The sequence below is a fragment of the Martes martes genome, assembly GCF_963455335.1.
Source record: "Martes martes genome assembly, chromosome: 4".
Taxonomy (NCBI): Eukaryota; Metazoa; Chordata; class Mammalia; order Carnivora; family Mustelidae; genus Martes; species Martes martes.
The window spans coordinates 187,517,605-187,535,023 of NC_137891.1; the positions used below are offsets into that span (position 1 = coordinate 187,517,605).

The window sequence follows — 17,419 nt, forward strand, 5'->3', positions numbered from 1 at the left end:
CGGTGGCTTGTCTCCCCTGCTCGTGATGTTGGGTGCGTGAGGGGTTTCTGCTTGTTTCCTGGGACGCCGCGCGAGCGTCTCGAAGAACGGTGTGCCCTGTCCTCAGCTCGTCCTCCAGGACGCGACGGTGTTGTTAGGGCGATAGTGACGGTCGCTCCAGCGCCCGGTTGTCCCTCCCTTCGCTGACTGTGCCCTCATCCCAGCCCCGGGCTTGTGCTGCGTTACCCTCACGTCGGCTGGGAAACTGAGGCCCGAGGTCCCGCTGACAGTAGCCGAGCCGGATTTTCGCCCAGTTCTGACTCAGAAGCTGGTGCTCTTACCCTCGGGCTTTGCTCTCCCCAGACGACAGCTTGTCGGAGCTGTTTCTGAGTCAGAGCCGCGCTCACGTGACAGCCCTGCACGCAGTGGGTGGGAGCCGTGGACCGGGAGCCCGGCGAGGTCCTCCTCCTCCTGGGTGAGGACCAGGGCGCCGGCTGCGTTTCCGTGCTCTTGCCTTTAATGGGTATTAATTAAACAAGAAATCTTTGCCGCCCATAGTGGGATGCGATGCCTTGTTTTTCTTGGCCTCTCTGCTTCCTGGCGCCTGGGGGTCACTTCCTTCATCAATGGGCCCTTCTCCCGCAAGGACATCGTGCAGTCAGCCCGGCCGCCGGCCCCGGCCGTGAACACGGATGCGGGTGTGTGGGCTCCGCGGACCCACACCGTGATGCTTGCAGGGTCCGAAGCAACTGGAAGCTGCCAGACCCACCAGGGAGGGGTCGTTGTGGGCGCCTTCCCTCCCAGAGCAGGGGTGATCGCTGCAGGAGGACGCGCTGGGACTCTCCTCTGGTCCTGCACGCCCGTTTGTGTGGGAGAAGTGCACATTGAAAGGTCGGGTGACTTTCCCAAGGCCTCCTAGGAAGAGGATCCCAGCTGGGCCTGGAGGCGGCCGTGGTCCTCTCGTTCCCCTGCGGGCCTCACTAGTGCTCGGGCTCAGGCGGAGCACTGAGGGGTGAGCTGGTGTAGCAGACAGCACTGGGTCAAGAAGGTCCTGCGCTGCCCTGGATCTGCTCTCACCGGCTCTGAGCAACTGGGGCCTGGTGTGGACCCTCGCAGCAGGACCTGAGCTGCCCGGTGGCCCTGCTCCCGGCCACTCCCTGTCTTCTAGCCACACTAAAGCCGGATGCTCAGGCCCCGGGTGTGGGGGTCTGTCTCTGCACCCTGGGCCGAGTGTGCCCCCAGCCTTCCCTGCCTGGCTCATGCCTCCTTCTGGAAGCTCTCACTAACCGGAGGCGGGGTCTGCTCAGCGTCCCCAGCCTCGTTCTGTCACTCGTTTCCGGGGGTTCTCTCTGCAGAACGGGCTCCAGGAAGGTGGCTGCCTGGCCTGTCTGTGCGTCCTTGGCGCTCACTCACTGGGTGGATTGGCTGCACTTTGTGAAAGAGTTTGCGGGAAAAACCGGATAGTGGGGACTTAGGTTTTCATAAGAAGACGGGCTCGGCCTCAGCCACCCTCTGACTGGTGCCTTTTCCTCTGCAGCATCTCCTCCGCCAAGGCCGGCCGGCTGTGCAGGTCCTGCATGAGCTCGAGGTTGTGGCGACCGAGTATGAGCAGGACGTGGTGGTGAGTGGAGATGTGACCCGGTTTGGCTGTGTCAAGCCCATCGGTGTCTACACGGTGCTGAAGGGCTGGCTGCATCTGACGCTGGCCAACGTGGGTAAGAGTCCCTGGTGGCTTTGCTGGCTTTAGGCCGTCTCCTGGGTGGCCACTCGTTCTGCAGCTGCTGCTCTGTTAGGGCAGTGGGTACTACTGTGGGCGTCATATAATCAACAGGAATTCAGAAAAGCTCTTACTGTTTGACCACTGAGTGCCCTCGACCACTGGACATCTGTCCTCCACCATGGGGCATCTGTCCTTGACCATGAACATCTGTCCTTCACCACTGAGCCTACCCCCAACCGCTGGTCTGTCTTTGACCCCCGAGTCCATCCTGGCACCAGTTGGTGTTCCTGATTTGTGATCAGGATTTGGGATCATTAGTCATCAGTCTTGCCCACATTTTGTTTCTTGGTGCCGTCTGTGGGGCATCTCTGTGGCAATCCTCAGATAAGGTGACTGGTTCCAGGAGGGGTTTTCGTATGGAATATCAGCCCACGGAACTCCTTCATCACAGGAGAGGAGAGGGAAGTGTTCCTCAACTTCCGTGCCGCCTGGGATGAAGGAGCAGAGAAGCATCTTTAGAGCCCAGTGCTCTGACCTCACACCTAGCGGTGTCCGAGGGTTGCTCTCGGATCAGACATGCTGAGCACAGCCCGGATGCACCTTTGTTCATGGGCCGGTGGCAGGGCGCGGGGCTGGCTGCGGCTACCGTGGACGTCCCTAGACGTTGTGGAGGCCCCTCTGAGGCCCTGACCCATGGGGAGCCTGGGGCCGGCATGCCTGCCCCCACGGGGCAGGGGACCAGAGTGAGCCCCTGTGGGACCAGGGGACGGACCCACTCTGTCTCCCTCCAGGGAACTCTGATTGGGGTTTTTCGGGGTGAAATGGAAAGCAGGATGAAACCAAGATGTTTGAGGTTTCTGGAGCCGTGTCCATCCAGATGAGACTCAAACCTCTCACGTTTTATGGGAGAATTTTCCACTCCTCACAGCCCGGGCTGCCATTAAAGCCTGGAGCCCCGTGGGCCACAGGAGCCCATGTGGGCAGTGTGGAGGGGCGAGCGGGGGCCGCCACAGCAGGGCGGGCGCGCGCAGCCCATTAAGTCAGCTTGGAGGCTTCTGCCTGCTTGTTTACAATCGTGGCATCTGAGGCAGCCTGGAAAACAGACAATATGGAAACAGCAAAACTCAATTAGGTTCTGGAGGAAGAAATGAGCCGCATGTGAGAAGCCGACATCGTTCAGAAGCTCCTCCGAGCAAGGTTGCTGCGAGAAGCGTCTGGCTTCTGAGATCACGTTGGTTATTTTTGTATTTATTCACAGCCCACAAATGTGCAGTGATTTCGAGTTTTAAATCTTATCTGCAGAAGAAAGATTAGCTCCATTATATGTTATCTCAAATTGTCATTTCCATACTTTGCCTGCAAGAGAGCGATAGCGCATGGGGCAGAGTCAGAGACGCCCCGAGAGGCGAGAGGCGCGGCCCCCGAGGGGATTAACAAAGAACAAATGCGCGCAGCTCACTGGGCTGCGCGGCCACACCGTGGTTTCCCCTGCAGATTCTGCGTTTTCTGGAAAAAGAGTGTTGTGGCTTTTGTTTCTTTATAAAACTGGTTGTTCTGCCGCAAGCAGCAGCAGGAAGAGGGTGTGTGAGCTTCGGGGGACAAGCAGGGTCGGGCCGGCGTCCCACCGCCCGGCGTGGCATCGCTCCTCTGCTCTGCATTCACAGGGTGGGTGGTGAAGCTCGAGGCTGCGGAACGGGGCACCCTCTCTGTGCCCCGGGATGGGTGGTGCTCGTGCCCGTGGCATCTCGGCTCAGACAGGCTCCGTGACAGTCTCTGTGGCCTCGTCGGCGGTGTGACTGTGGCTCTTCGGGGAGCTGCTGTCACTTGTATCTGTGGCCCTTCCTGGGGGCCCCCCGGGGAGCGAGGGGCTGCTGCGGCTCCCAGCTCCGCGTTCTCAGGGTTGAAGGAGAACTGGATGGTGTGGCTAGAGGGCCTGGGCTTGGAGGGGGGGCCACGGTGACGTGCTCTGCTCCTGCCGTGGACCGAGGGTAGCTGCAGACCGCGCCAGGAGCCCTGCCCATCTGGAGGGAGCTCCTGCTCTGGCAGCAAATGTGCCGGTCCCCAGCTTAGCCCAGGTCTCCCCGAAGGGAAAGAAAGCCATGGCTGTTGGGATCTCGGACTGCGCCCAGAGGAAGTGAGCGCCTTCCCCGTGTCCGGTCCCTGAGTCAGTGTGCGGACGTGCCCCCGATCTAGTTTATTGTCCCAGCTTCCAAACCAACACTGCAAGTGCAAAACGTGTAGGAGGAAACAGCGACGCTCGGGGACGGTCCTGGTCTGTCCGGAGGTGACCGCGTCATCCTGCTGGTGCCATGTGCCGCGGTGACTGTCGTGACTCCTGAGAGCCCGGCTCCAAGGCCACTGGCCATATGCCCCGTGAGCTGTGTGCAGCGGCTCCTGAGCTGCCGCCGTCCCTCCCAGTGGAGCGGTCTCCAGGCTGGATGGAGGCCGCGGGCATGCCGGCCAGACCTGGTGGGGGGGCCTCCTTGCCTGATGCTTCAGGCGCGGCCACGGAGGGTTCCCAGGGTCCCTCAGGTGGGGCACAAATCCCTTGTCCTGACAGGGAGCAGAGGGGGCACTTGCCCACTGCCGGGTGACTGACGGAGCAGGTCTTCAGGGTGGGACTGAGAGCTGGCCAGGCGGTCCACCCGCACCGGGGAGGAATGGCGCTGAGAGCCAGGAGCCCGGACCGACTCTGAGCTCGGGGCAGGAACGGAGCGCCCCTGGGCTCCGTGGTGCTTCGCCCCTCTTATATGGAGGGCAGGGTGGTACCAGAGCAGTGAGTGTTGGTGCCGGGACCTGGGCTCTGGCGTCAGCTGGCTGTCCCTTCCCCACCTGGCCGGGCTGTCTGTCCCTGCCTGTCCGCTTGTTGGCTTGTCTGTCCCTCTTGGGGCCTGGGGCTTCTTGGGGACATGGCTGGTCTTCCTTGCTGCGATGGTCGCCCGGCAGTGGCCACAGTGGCCTGGTGTGGTGATGGGAGGTTCACAAACGGGAGGATGAGCGAGTGTGAGAGCCGATTCTGTGCCTCCTGGACTTGGGCTGACAAAGCAGACCCCGAGGCGTGAGCAGCTGAGCCCGTCAAAGTAGTGTTCACACCGGATTCCGTTCTTGGGGACGAGCCTCACGACCTTGTGACACTGAGCTGTGTTGGGGGTGAGCTGACCACAGGGAGAGGAGGGCCGTGTTTGGCAGAGGGTCCGCGGCTCCTCCGTCTGCGGGGGAAGAGCAGAGAGGCAGCCGCGGGGTGGGCGGTGGGCGGTGGGCAGACCCCCAGGGAGAAGTGCTCCGTGCTCAGCCGCACAGAGGCCGAGAACAGTTGGGACTCAAGACGCAGGGCGAGAGGGCATCCGCCCGGGCGCTGAGCGTGACGCAGACGTGTGCGCTGTGCGTGCAGAGCCAGCGTGGGGCGGGGGGGATGGAGCAGCGGCAGGACCGGGCCTGGCCCCGAAGCCCCCCAGGAAGAGACGCCAGGTAGGATTGTCACTGGCCTCAGTGGCCAGGCCTGTGAGTAACCACCGCAGAGGAGGCAGGCCCGCCATCTGGCGTCTCATGGTGACGTGGTGCGCACCTGGCAGGCAAAACCTGGGCTTGACCCGACGCCTCGCCGGCCTGGACTGTGGTGCTGCTTAGGGAAGGCTCTGGACAGTGACCTCCACGCCTGTCCCAGTGCTCTGGTCTCCCTGCTGGGGACTGTGGAAGACACCAGCGTGCCTGTGCTTGCCGGGACTGCTGGCCGAGCTGTGACCGCTTTGCGCCCCCGGGCTCGTGACCAGGAGCGGCTCTTGTCGCAAGAAGGCTGGGGGAGGCCACCCTGTGTGAGAGTCTCAGAAACACGCCAGGCGACCAGAGGAGTTTGGAAACGATGAGAAGGCAGGACTCTGCTCTCCTATGTGTCCCCAGCCTGTAAACCACGCCAAGGACATCACTCATGATTGGCCAGAGGCAGTTTCAGTCCGTCTGTCAGTTTTGAATCGAGCATTTTCCTCCACGCCCAGACTGGGGCCTTAGTCCTTGCTGGTCTCCCGCGGGCTGGTCTGTTGCCACACCTGTCTCTCCAGCTGCTGCACCCTGGGGTCTGCAGGGGCAGCGCCCGTTGGCAGGGCAGAGACCACAGAACCTCCCTGGCGGGACAGGCCTTCCCTTCTCGACCTCAGCTCGGTACCAGTCAAGAGGGAGACCTTCCTGCCCGACAGCTGGAGGTGAAAAGGTCACTTTGGTCAACGCTGCTGAGGCCCAGCCCGCCGCTGTGGTCAGGGCTGTGCTCCTGCATCTAGCACTGTCCTGTGGGACAGAGGCAGGGGTGGGCGGAGCTGAGGGGGTGAAGCCACCCTGTCCGTGCCCCCCCAGGGGCAGAGTGGAGGCGGGGAGGGAGGGGATGCAGAGAGGTGGGGAACGGGTACCTCCTCCAGCAGCTCCCAGGAAGGTCTCCAGGAGGGCCATGCCTGCAGGCGTTCAGCACCATCCTGCCGGAATCGGGGAAGCCCACAGAGCGAGCATTTTGTGTCCGGAATGTGGGGGGGTTCGTTCTGGAATCCGACTTCATCGGCTGTGCCCCGCCTTCCCGGAGGTGGGGGTCATGTCCGCGCAGAGGGGTTGTGGGCTCCGAGGTTGGGCTTCTATCCTCCGTGGGCCTCGCACATGCTGGGGTTAGCGGGGTGCTGCTTGCCGTCCAGCCGGGCAGGCCCGCCTTGAGCTCCGCCCCCGGGCTCACACCTGGTCCTCCGAAGCTGCGTGCTGCTTCCTGCTAAGGCTTCTGTGTGGAAACGGCTCCAGAAGATTCTAGCTTGCTGAGGCTCGTTGACCTTCAAGTGTGTGTCCGCCGTTAGCAGACACGCGCAGAGGCCTCCTCCAAGGCGCGGTGCGGGCACGTGTGAGCCCCGCTGCAGGGAGGGAGGGGGGATGGTGTGCGCACCCGGAGCTCTGACCCCGCGGGAGCGAGGCCCGCCGGCCAGCTCTCGACTGCGGAGCAGATCCAGAGCCCGGAGCGCGGGTCCGGGGTGTCAGCGGGCCAGGGGGTGTGCACGGGCCCTTTGGAACCCCGAGCTTCCTGGAGGGGAGTTGGTGTGTCTCCTCACGCTCCTGTCAGTGTTCACACCTTCTGCTGGGATGTCTTTAACTTAGGTCACGTGTGTGAGCAGATGGAGAGAAAGTCGAGCTCCTTGCCACCTTCCAGGTCACGGGTCATCTCGAACGACGGTGCCCGGCACTTCGTGGGAGGCAGTCTCCTCACGCGCGGGGGTCTGAGACGTGAGTGGGGGCCGGGTGGGGGCGGGAGGGACTGTGTGCAGGGACATGCATGATCAGGGGGCGGGCGCGGTGGCCGTCGTGTCCAGCTCAGCGCCCTGCCTGCCTCAGTGGACGCTCAGGCTGTGCCGGGTCAGCATGTGCGTCACAGCCGGAATGTTCTAGAGAGGGCTCCGTGGAAGCCGGCAGCGCTGTCGTCCTGCACGTGGCATCCGTGTTGCGTTCTAGCTGCCCATCTTCAGGGGAGCAGGAAGTGAAGAAAAGGCTAGGATGAACAGAGACTGGTTTCTATTTGTTTTTTATTTTTGTTTTTTTAAGATTTTATTTTTTTTTAGTAGAGAGAGAGAGTGTGCATGCACACAAGCAGCGTGAGCGGCAGGCAGAGGGAGAGGGAGAGGCAGGCTCCCTGCTGAACAAGGACCCTGATGGTTTGTAAAAACTGGTTTGAAGCCCCACGTGGGGGGGAGTAAACGAGTTGTGGCGCTTGGGGAGCAAAGGCCTGCACTTGGGAGAATGTTGTCCAAAGCAGGGGGTGTCTGAAGTTTTCTGTCCCCTCGAGTCACCCGCAGACCTGGCAGCACAGTAGTTGGTGGGACGAAAAGCGGGTGTGCCCTCTGGGTGGTGTCCCCGTGTCACAGGCCCTCTGGCGCGGATCCACAGCTGCTCCGAGCTTCCTGGGCCGATGGTCCTCAGACGCCGTTGTCCCGTAGCCTGTGCCCGGAGCCTGTGCTGTGGCTGGTGAGAGCTGCAAGGCCTCTAGGACCCTGTGCGCTCTGAAGCACCAGCCCAGACTTTGTGGGCGCTCGAGTGTTCTCCTGGGAGAGGGGCCCCAGAGGCTCTGATGCTCAGAGCGGTCCAGGGCCCATGGTCCCGCCGGCTGAGTGTCTGTTCTCCCGTTCAGTGTTGAGGAAACCAAGGCAGGGGAGGTCGGGTGACTTGGCTGGTTGTGTGGTAAACAGTGGTGAGTTTGGGTGAGAATCTGGATTTCCCACGTGGGGGCCAGGGCTTCTCTGTCCCCGGCTGGTCCAAGAACCGGTGGGCCGTATTTGTGAAAGCCCCCGCCTTGGGGCCCAGTAGGTTGGGGGTTCGGCGAGGCCGTGCAGCGAGCTGTAACTCGTGAGTGTTGGTTGCGTGAGCGGAGAGCCTCCGAAGCCCCTGGTCCCCTTCTCCCTGTTTGAGCGAAGACAGGAGGGAGCGGTCCCTCAGAGAGCCCCCCGTCCTCCCCAGCAGGCAAGGCTCGGGCAACTAGGAAGTTGTGCAGAGTTTTAGCAAGTGCTCCCGGGCTCTGAGCAGTGCTGGAATTTCATGTCTGGTCTCGTTGGCACTGGGTGATGCGGTCTGACCCGGAGCTCATCGGTCAACCCCCAGCTTGCTTGTCTCCTTCCCCCGGGACCGTGGGCCTCGGGCTGCTCAAACCCCACCGAGGGGGGTGGCCCACCCACTACACCTGCACCCAAAAATTATTTTGAGGTAGCATTTTACTTGTCTAGAGTGACTCTTAACACCTGAAAAGCAATTGAACAGCTTTAAAATGGTGGTGAGGAACCGCGAACAGCCTTTGTTAGAGGGGATAGAGGAGGAATGGGCGAGTCGGGGAAAGAGCTTTGCCATCGCATGGAGCGTGTCAGTCGGAGGCTGGAGATGGGGTGCTAGTGGGGGACCTGCCCACAGATTCAGCAGGGTGCTCGCTTCCCGCAGGGGCTGCGGGTGCCTGAGGCTCAGGGGGGCCCGGGCCTACATTGGGGTGCCCCTTCTCTTCTGCCTGCCCGCCTGCGCCAGCTTGAGGGCTGGTCCGGGAAGCTCGTGTGTCAGCTTGTGTGCTCACGTGTGCCGTGTGTGGCTTTGTCACCTGAAGAGAATGCGGCCCGTCTGTTTGCTCCGGCGTCTGTCTGTCTGCTCACACGGCTTCTGTGTCTGTCCGGGGTTTGAGCAGAGGCACCCAGAGGAGTCCGTTCCCTGGGGGCCGGGCTGGTCTGAGTCCCCCACCCCATCCTGGGCTGGGGCTTCAGGCCAAGCAGGCAGCTCGCCAGAGCCCCTGAGTCCTGACCGAGCACACACGGGATCTGAGGACCTGGTGGGACAGCGTCTGGAGAGCTCTGAGTGGTCCCTGAGTCAGGAGGCTCTCGCCGGCGGGGCTGCGTCCTGGATGGGGTGTCAGCGGCCTTTGAGAACCCAGAGAGCATCCGCTTCTGGAACACTGACCTTTATTTTCCTCTGGAAAGTCACCTAATGGTGTATTAATTTGTCTCTAAGGACCAAGATCAGAATTCCTTTATTTGAAAGGCTGGGAAAGGGGGGACGCTGTGGAGCCCAGCCATCTTTAAGAATGTCTTCGAAGGTACAGGAGAGGGCAGGGTGCCTGCTGAGCTCCTGCCCTGGGTGAGTGGCTGGAAGCTTGTTGGGTCTGCTTGAAGAAAGTAAATTCTACACTTTAACCTCTTGCTCCCTCTTTGAACCTTCCAGCAGTCAAAAACGTGGTCCAAGCACAGAAGCTGGCCGACGTGGACCGTGAGCTGGCCGCCATGCTGTTCACGCGCGCGCAGCCCGGGAGCAAGGGGCCCCCGGGTGCCGGCCGCGAGGGGGACGCCGTCCGCAGGCGCAAGCTGGAGCGGATGAGGTCCGTGCGCCTTCGGGAGTCTGGAGGAGAGCTCAGCTGCTGGGGGGCCAGCCTGTTGGTGAGGCCCTTGTCCACCTCCCACTGCCCCCGGCTGTCCCCGCGTGGGGGCCGCGGTCGGGAATGAAAGCGGCCTTGTCCTCCGGTTGCTCTTCTCCGCGTGGCTCCCCCCACCCCCACCCCCGAACCCTACTTGTGGAATGTAGGGGAGACGGAGCTCTCAGCCAGCAAGGGAGGTTTTCCTGGAGAATCAGTTACTTGGAGAGTTTTTATAAAAGCTGGTTCTTGGGCTCCAGCCCTGGAGATCCTGTGTCTGGCTGGGCTGTGCGCGTGCGTGTCCATAACCTGGGCTCTTAAGAAAGCTCAGGGGCTCCCATGTTGGGGGTCGGGGCTGTGAACGGGTCATCAGTGCAAATCAAGGAATTCATTCCGACCAGAAAAATTCCCATTTTTGTCTAAAAATCTAGAGAAGACCCTGACCTAGGAAATGGGTTCGTGGAGTCAGGAGGCCACAGGGGCCTTGAGAAAGCTCTGAGGATCGCCCTTGACGTAAAGGCAGGCAGGTGTCTGGAAAGACGTCCCTGCTCGGCCGTCCGTGCGCACAGCTGCTGGGGCGGGCTCCTGCCCTCACGTGTGGGGTGTAGCGGGAGACGGGACTAGGCCAGCGAGCAAGGCTGGAGTGGGCGGCCCGGCAGCCCCTCGGCTATGTCGGCTGGCCCCACCGCCCCCCCTTCCCCACACCCCCGGCTCAGCAGTGAATTTGGATGTCATTGGATTTCTGAATACAAGAAAACATTCCACTAAATTCTCATGGTTTTCCTGGGTTGGAGGCCTGGAGAATCAAAGGTGAAAGTGACCTGTTGTGTGGACCCGGTGGCGGTCTGTCTCCCATCAGGTTCTCCCAGGGTTTGTGAGTTCACGATGTCAGCAGGCCACCTGACGGGAGCTGGAGGTGGGGTGGCGTGTGAGGTCGAGGAGCTGAGGCCCAGGCCAGACCTCAGGGCCGGACGCTCCTGCAGTCAGCGGGCCTCGGGCCGTGGGCTGTGCCTGGGAGGCGGAGAGCAGCGCTGAGCGTGGCCTGCTTCCCTGGTGGTCATGCCGGGCACCGGGCATGCTGGTGGTCTGGGGGCTTCTTGGGGGAGTCCTGGGCACAGAGTAGGGCCAGATGCCTGCGCTGGTGTCCCAGCTGTTGCTGGGGACAGTCCCAGCATCCGCAGGAGGGTAGCTCCGTTTCCGTGGCACCGGGGACAGTGGCCGGCCCCACCGTCTGCTGCTGGTCCGCTTCAGCCACTGTGTGCGCCAGCGGAGCCCCAGCCGTGGGAAGACCTTGCGCCGGGCACCTCCTCCGTGGGCCCCCGGAGAAGGGCTGGCGGGCTCTCTCCTCGTGGGGCGGTCGTTGGAGGCTGCAGGCTGTGCAGCAGCGCCATCCCCAGGGCCCTTGGCTGGGACTCCGGACCCGCCATTCCGTGTTTGAGCAGGTGCCGCCGCATGCAGAGCCTGGTACTGACCAGGCAGGCCTGGGGCGCCTGGGACCGGCCCCCACCTCTGCTCTCTGCCCAACCCCTGCAGCCCTCGGGTTGTCCTCCACAATAACGGTTTGGGGGCACTAACCCCCTTCATGTACTCATCCCACACTAAGATGAGCTTTCTTTCCAGAAATCCTGGCAAAAGGCTCGCCAGTCTCACTGCTCTGGTTGGGTACGGTGCCCACCCTTGACCTGGTCACCGGGCTCTGCCGCTTGTGGGGACCCAAGGGCTCCCCTGAGTGCCCTGACCTTAGCCTGGCTGACTTTTGAACTGAGTGAGCAGTCAGGCAGAGTTGTGGCAGAGAGAGACCAGAGTGTCACCTCTGTCACCGGTGACTCTGGTGATGTAGCAGAATGGACCATTTTCTGTGGTCGGGGTGCTTGAGCCCAGCCACCTGGCGAGGCGTCCGGCCGTGGGCCACTGACCCCAGCGCTGGTGAGGGGCAGGGCGAGCCCCTGGTGCTGTGTCCAGCCAGCTTGATCCCAAAGGTAAAGGTTGAGGGAAGGCAGGGTTAGGCCTGCCTGGTTTATGCTCCAGAACTTTCTGTCAGAGAAGTCGCCCCATGTCCTGTGGGGCAGAGGGAGGCCAGGGGTGCCAGGCTTCCTGACAGCTTCCTCTGTGGTACAGAACGACACAGGACAGGCAAGGAGAATCCCTCCTCACAACCCCCAGGGTCACGCTTTTCACCCCCTGGTGTGTGGTGAACTGGGGAGTGGCTGTCGCTGTGCCCTGCCCCCAGCCTGTCCCCGAAATCCTGTGGTGGATGGTCCACTGGTGGCCGTCCAGAATTTGTCCCTGCAACTTGGGAGTGGGTCAGAATAATGCACTGTCTCAGTTCAAGTTTCTCAGCCTAAACTCTGTGTGGCCATCCCACACTCCGTGAAGAAGCTCTAATCACCTGTGTGGGGAGGCCTCGGATACGAGCACAACCACCCTCCTGTTTCAGATCCCCAGGGCGAAATGAAAAGTTCAGCTTCAACCCCCTTGTGAGGGGAAGGCCAGAGTTGGGGATGTTGGAAAGTCAGTATCCAAAGTAATTTAAGTCAGAAACCAAATTTGGTCCTTACTTGTTGAGTTGAAATTCAGAGGCGCTCAGACAGCCTCTGCCTTCTGATGGCCGGGCCTCCTCCGCGTTCAGAGTTCTCAGCCCGGGGCCCGGCTGATTCCCCAGCACAGAGCGGCGTGGGGTGGGGGGTCTTCTAGGTCTTAGATCCTGCCGGGCAGCCTCCACGGTCCTCACTCTTCAGTGTAAGTCCCACGGAAAACACAAGCCAGCCTCCAGCCTCCAGAACACGTCGTGTCGGCCAAGCCCCACAAGTCAGGCCACGGAGCAAAGAGGTGGGGAAGGGCCTGTGGCTGAGCCCCACCGAGGCAGCGCGCCAGCCGAGTGGACTGTGGCCCGGCTCGGGTCCGTCAGGCCCCTGCTCACACACGGGGCTCCTGCTGCGACGCCGGGGACGTGGTCAATGAGCCCAGCTCCCATCTTAGTCGCTTTGAGGCCGCTTTTTCCTCTTTTGTTAGAAGCCTCTGCTGCTGATTCCAGTGTGACCAGATGCCAGCCTTGAGGCCACTGGGAGAGCTGGCCTCGTGGGTGGTTGTCTTCTCTCGGGAGCACGCGGAGCAGACCCTGCCTTCTACAGGGGAGACCACTGCAGGGCAGAGAGAAGCCAGCAGAGCCGCATAGACCTGTTTTCTGTCCTCTGGACCTGGGGTGGGCCGGTCCCATCCAACCCAGGAGGCTGAGGAAGGGGGTGGTGGGGATTCCGGGAAGAATCTGGGGAGTGGGAGAGGTGGCCGAATGGCCCTCGGGAAGGAGAGTAAGCCCAGGACCGTGGTCTGGTTTGGCCCCCGTGTCTGCAGGCTCAGCAGAGCGTCCGCGCCCAGCACGCACACGACCTGCAGGTCATCGCTGCCTATCGGGAGCGCATGAAGGCCGAGAGCATCTCCAGCGCGCTGAGCCTGGCCATCACCACCACACACACCATCCACGTCACACTGGGCACTGCCGAGTTCTTCGAGTTCGCCCTCAAGAACCCCCACAACATGCAGCACACAGTGACCATCGAGGTGGACAACCCCGAGCTCAGGTGGGCGCGAGCGGCGGCCCCACGTGCGGGGTGCCCCCTGGGGTGACTCGGGTTCTCCCTGAGATGAAAGCTGAGCTGCTCTCGACCCTCGAGGGTCCCACTGGTCTTGGCTTTTGCCCACGGTCCCGGGTGCTGGCTCTCATGGGCGGGCAGGGGACTCAGCAGGAAGAGCGTTTTTGCCTCAGAGCCCGTGTCTCCCCATCTTCTAGCATCAGTGGGACGGTCTCAGAGCCCGTGTCTCCCCATCTTCTAGCATCACCGGGACGGTCTCAGAGCCCGTGTCTCCCCATCTTCTAGCATCAGTGGGACGGTCTCAGAGCCCGTGTCTCCTGCCTTCTAGCATCACCGGGACGGTCTCAGAGCCCGTGTCTCCCCATCTTCTAGCATCACTCGGGACGGTCTCAGAGCCCGTGTCTCCCGCCTTCTAGCATCACCAGGACAGTCTCAGAGCCCGTGTCTCCCGCCTTCTAGCATCATCCAGGACAGTCGGGAGTGGAGGTACTTCAAGGATGCGGCTGAGCTGAACACGCCGGTGGAAGAGGACATGTTCCATCTCCGAGGCGACCTCGCCCCACAGATCTTCCTGCGTCCGCGGGAGACCGTCCACATCCCCTTCCGATATCAGACCTTCTCTGTGGGGCCGCCGGCCTTGGTGCAGGTGAGCCCGTCTTTCTTCCAGTGCCAGACGGGCTTGTCAGGCACATGGGGAAATCCCACTTGGCTAAAAATTGGAAGGGGGGCATTCCCACGTGTCTCCCCATGCTGCTCAGACCGCATAGCCTACGGAGGTCACCTGCTCCACTAGCCGCTGCGTGTGCACGCACACGGGGGCCTCGGGAAAGGCCGACCGTCCCCTCTGAGTACTCTACCTCTCGGGCACAGAACCTCTTCCTCACGTCAGAAGAGGTGATGGGCTGGAATTTTCCAGCATTCTGTGTTCTTGTTAACGCCGTCTGCCCACGTCTTCTGTAGTGTTTGCTTCTCTGCAGGACACGCAGGCTTGGAGGTTTCCAGTGCTGGGTGTGCGTGGTCCATGCGGTGTGCCTGTGGGGGTCGTGGGGCGTGCAGGGTCTGCATTTCATCTTTTTTGCTGAACTTTTGGGCTCAGCTCTGTGGGATCATGGTGCTCTCTTCAGCGGGCTCGAGGCACCCCCTGAGCCTCACAGAATCCTGTGGCAGCTCTTTGGATGCACTTTTGGGCAAGTGGTCATAAGGACGGTGAAGATGTCAGGCAGAGCCGGCTTGCGTGTCAGGTGGGCCTTCACGGTTCTCGGCCATCCCTGCTCCCTCTTCGGGGGGTGAGGCTGGTTCCTGACCGTGGCCGGCCACGCTGTGAGCACAGATGAGACCGTGGACGGGAGCCCTCCGCCCTGGCGGGAGCCGTCTCACAGGTGGAAGGGCCCATCGCGTTCAGACCCCGTCTCGTGACCTGCTGGTGCCGGCTGGTTTCTCACAGGCCTCTGCCGAGCTGAGATCTGAGAAGGGCATGGGAGCCGGGTCGCCCCAGAAGTCCAGTGCGATGCCAACTAAGCATGCTAAGGTAAGGGGGCAGGATCCCACTGATTCCCGACAGCTCCGGGGTCTTACGCTGAGAGCCAGGTGTCCTCTGAGCGGACCCGGTGACGTGTCCGCGACTTCAGCTGTTAGGTCACTGGGGCCTGGCCCTGTGCCCTTCCCTGAACCTCCTACCGGTGTGTGGGTGGTGGTAAGCAGGGCCCGTGGAGGTGGGCTTTTCCTGTTCTGACAGGGCACTGACTGCTTCTGGTGACGCTGGCCCGGAAGCCTCTCACTGGCCACGTGCACCTTGCAGCCCTTGGTGCTGTGGGTGCCTGCCGCACGCCCTGCGAGGACGGCTGTCCCGGCACGCAGCTACCACACATGGGGGTGAGACGGGCCCCTGACCCTCGCCCACGTCATCCCCACGCCCCTAGAATCGGTGTGGGCCATGGGGTTGCTGCTGGGCACCCTGCCTAGAAGGGAGGAGCCACTTGCCTCTAGGATGTCCCGAGGGGGGGCTCAGGACACTTGTCCTAAGGACTTTCTGAGGCTTTTTTTCTGGACAGACGAGTGCCTTTAGAAGTAGTTTGAAAGTAAAAACAAAAGCAAAAGTGTTTTGGAGTCTCCTTGTGAACGCACAGGGGTACGTTTGCTGCTTCTCGTCTGTGGGGGACAGCGGGTGCTGAAACTGCCCGCTCCCTGCCACTGCCATCCCTTTCCAAGCACTGTTAACTGGGTTAACGGCTCGCATGTTAACCAGGTCACTGGAAAGGTAAAACCAGAACTCCAAGCTTTCAAGGAGGTAGACTTGGCCAGAATGGCTGCCTGCGCCCCCTTGTGTTGGGGAACAGCGGGCCGAGCTGGAAATACTAGGACTCGGTCACAGAGTGGGCAGTCAGCCTGGGACCCCGCCCGGAGGGGGCTTTCGGGCACTGCTGGGGCTGCTGTGTGGAAAATCACAGCCTGGATCCGAGCCCCACTGTGGGAGGAGCTGCCGCTGTGGGACAAGGACGGGTCACTGGCTGAGGCTGACCAGAGCCTGGCTGTCCCCTGTGCTTCCAGGAGCAGCCAGGGGAGCAGAACTGTGGCCAGAGCAGGGGAGGGCAGGGGGGTGGTGGGTGGGGGTCTCGGTGTGCGGGTGCCTTTGTGGCCAGAGCATCGGGACACAGGTGACGGGGCAGCCACTGTGCGGAAGCTGCTGTCCCTCGAGACCGGGAGACGTCAGGTGGAGCTCTGGCCAGGCCCCACCAAGCGCAGCATGGCGCAAAGATCCGAAGGCGGGAAGACCGCAAAGACAAGCCAGGACGGTGCCCACAGGGTCTGGAGGGGGGCTTCCTCGGGCAGGCATGGCAGGGCGCCTGGAGCTCACTGTGTGGCTGGCGGGTCCAGCCCGGCGGGTCCAGCCCGGCAGGGGTTTTGGCCCCTGGTGGCCGTCCTGTTACGATTTAGGACTTCAACAGATCTTTACATATTCTAGCTTTTTGTATGCGTACATCTGAAAGATTTCACAGTAATCGTGTCTTCCGCGTGTGGAAGGCTTGTCTGGAGGCCCGGGAGCTGTGTTGATGTGGGGAGTCTGCCTCAGGGGCCGGGCTTCCTGCCTGCCCTCATTCGGGGGCCCGGAGGGCTTGGGGCCAGACTGAGTTGGGGAATAAAGATATTTGTTTTTTCTTTTTTTTTTTTTTAAAGATTTATTTATTTTTGAGAAAGCGAGAGAGAGCTCGTGTGCACGGGGCTGGGGGACAGAGAGACTCTGAAGCAGACTCCCTGCTGACCGTGGAGCCTGACGTGGGCTCGCATCGCCTCTTGAGCCGAGACCAAGCGCTGGATGCGTAACCGACTGAGCACCCAGGTGCCCCAGCAACCTTTTTTTTTTTTTTTTTTTTAAAGAGGTTTATATTTCTAGCCTCTTTGGTTTAGGTCCTTTTACCCTCTGGAATCAAAGAGCTCACGGGCTCATGGTCCACCACACGCACGGGGACCTGGTGAGGTTAGCGTCAGACCCTCCGAGCGGCTTCCCCGCACGCGCACGGCAGCATGCTGGAGGATAGGATGGTGGCTGAGGGGGTCTGCCGTTGGGGCTGCAGACCTTCCAACTGGCACTGGGGGCGTGTGCCGTGCTGAGAGCCAGCAGTGGCGGCAGCCACACGCGATGAGTGCGTCCCAAGAGCACTTACGCGCGTGGTCCTTCGCCGGCGCCGTCCCCTCAGTGTGGGCACCTGCAGGCTCCGTGCCCCGTTCTCATCATCCCTCCCTCCTCGCAGGGGTGAGTGGCCCCTTGGAGCTCTCTGCGGGTCCGCCGGCCGGTCCTGACGCCGGCGCCGGCTGCTGTCTCGGCAGGTCTCGTTCCGGGGCAGCGGCGGCAAGCCCCTCGCCGTGCTCTGCCTCACCGTGGAGACCCAGCCCCACGTGGTGGACCAGGTCTTCCGCTTCTACCACCCGGAGCTCACCTTCCTGAAGAAGGCCATCCGCCTGCCTCCCTGGCACACACTTCCAGGCAGGTCCCGTCTGGCCCCGCGGCGGTGTTCGCAGGTTCAACGGGTGGAGAACGTTTTTCCTTGAGGGTGATAACGGGCATCATCGTGTTCTCCCGTGAGGCTCTACTCCAGCCCGTGACCCGCCTGTAAATTCTGCCACCTGCCTCTGTCGTTTGCGATGGTGACCTCCTTGCGTCCTCTGAGATGGCAGGGTGTGCCCTCGGCTGGCTGATTCCGCCTCCTGAAACCCGTGGCCCTGAGGGCTGTGCCGGGAGCA

At 61.9% G+C, this 17,419-nt stretch overlaps 1 protein-coding gene across 1 annotated transcript in view; it reads left to right on the forward strand.

The window, feature by feature from the left end:
- NPHP4 (nephrocystin 4) overlaps positions 1–17,419 on the forward strand; it is a 109,070-nt gene that overhangs the window by 87,237 nt on the left and 4,414 nt on the right. The window contains exons 18-24 of the mRNA XM_080802469.1: positions 1,517–1,694; positions 6,818–6,943; positions 9,404–9,615; positions 12,942–13,168; positions 13,640–13,826; positions 14,625–14,708; positions 17,006–17,162. Of these exons, the coding sequence (XP_080658595.1) occupies positions 1,517–1,694; positions 6,818–6,943; positions 9,404–9,615; positions 12,942–13,168; positions 13,640–13,826; positions 14,625–14,708; positions 17,006–17,162 (1,171 nt within the window). The remainder of the gene's footprint in view (positions 1–1,516; positions 1,695–6,817; positions 6,944–9,403; positions 9,616–12,941; positions 13,169–13,639; positions 13,827–14,624; positions 14,709–17,005; positions 17,163–17,419) is intronic.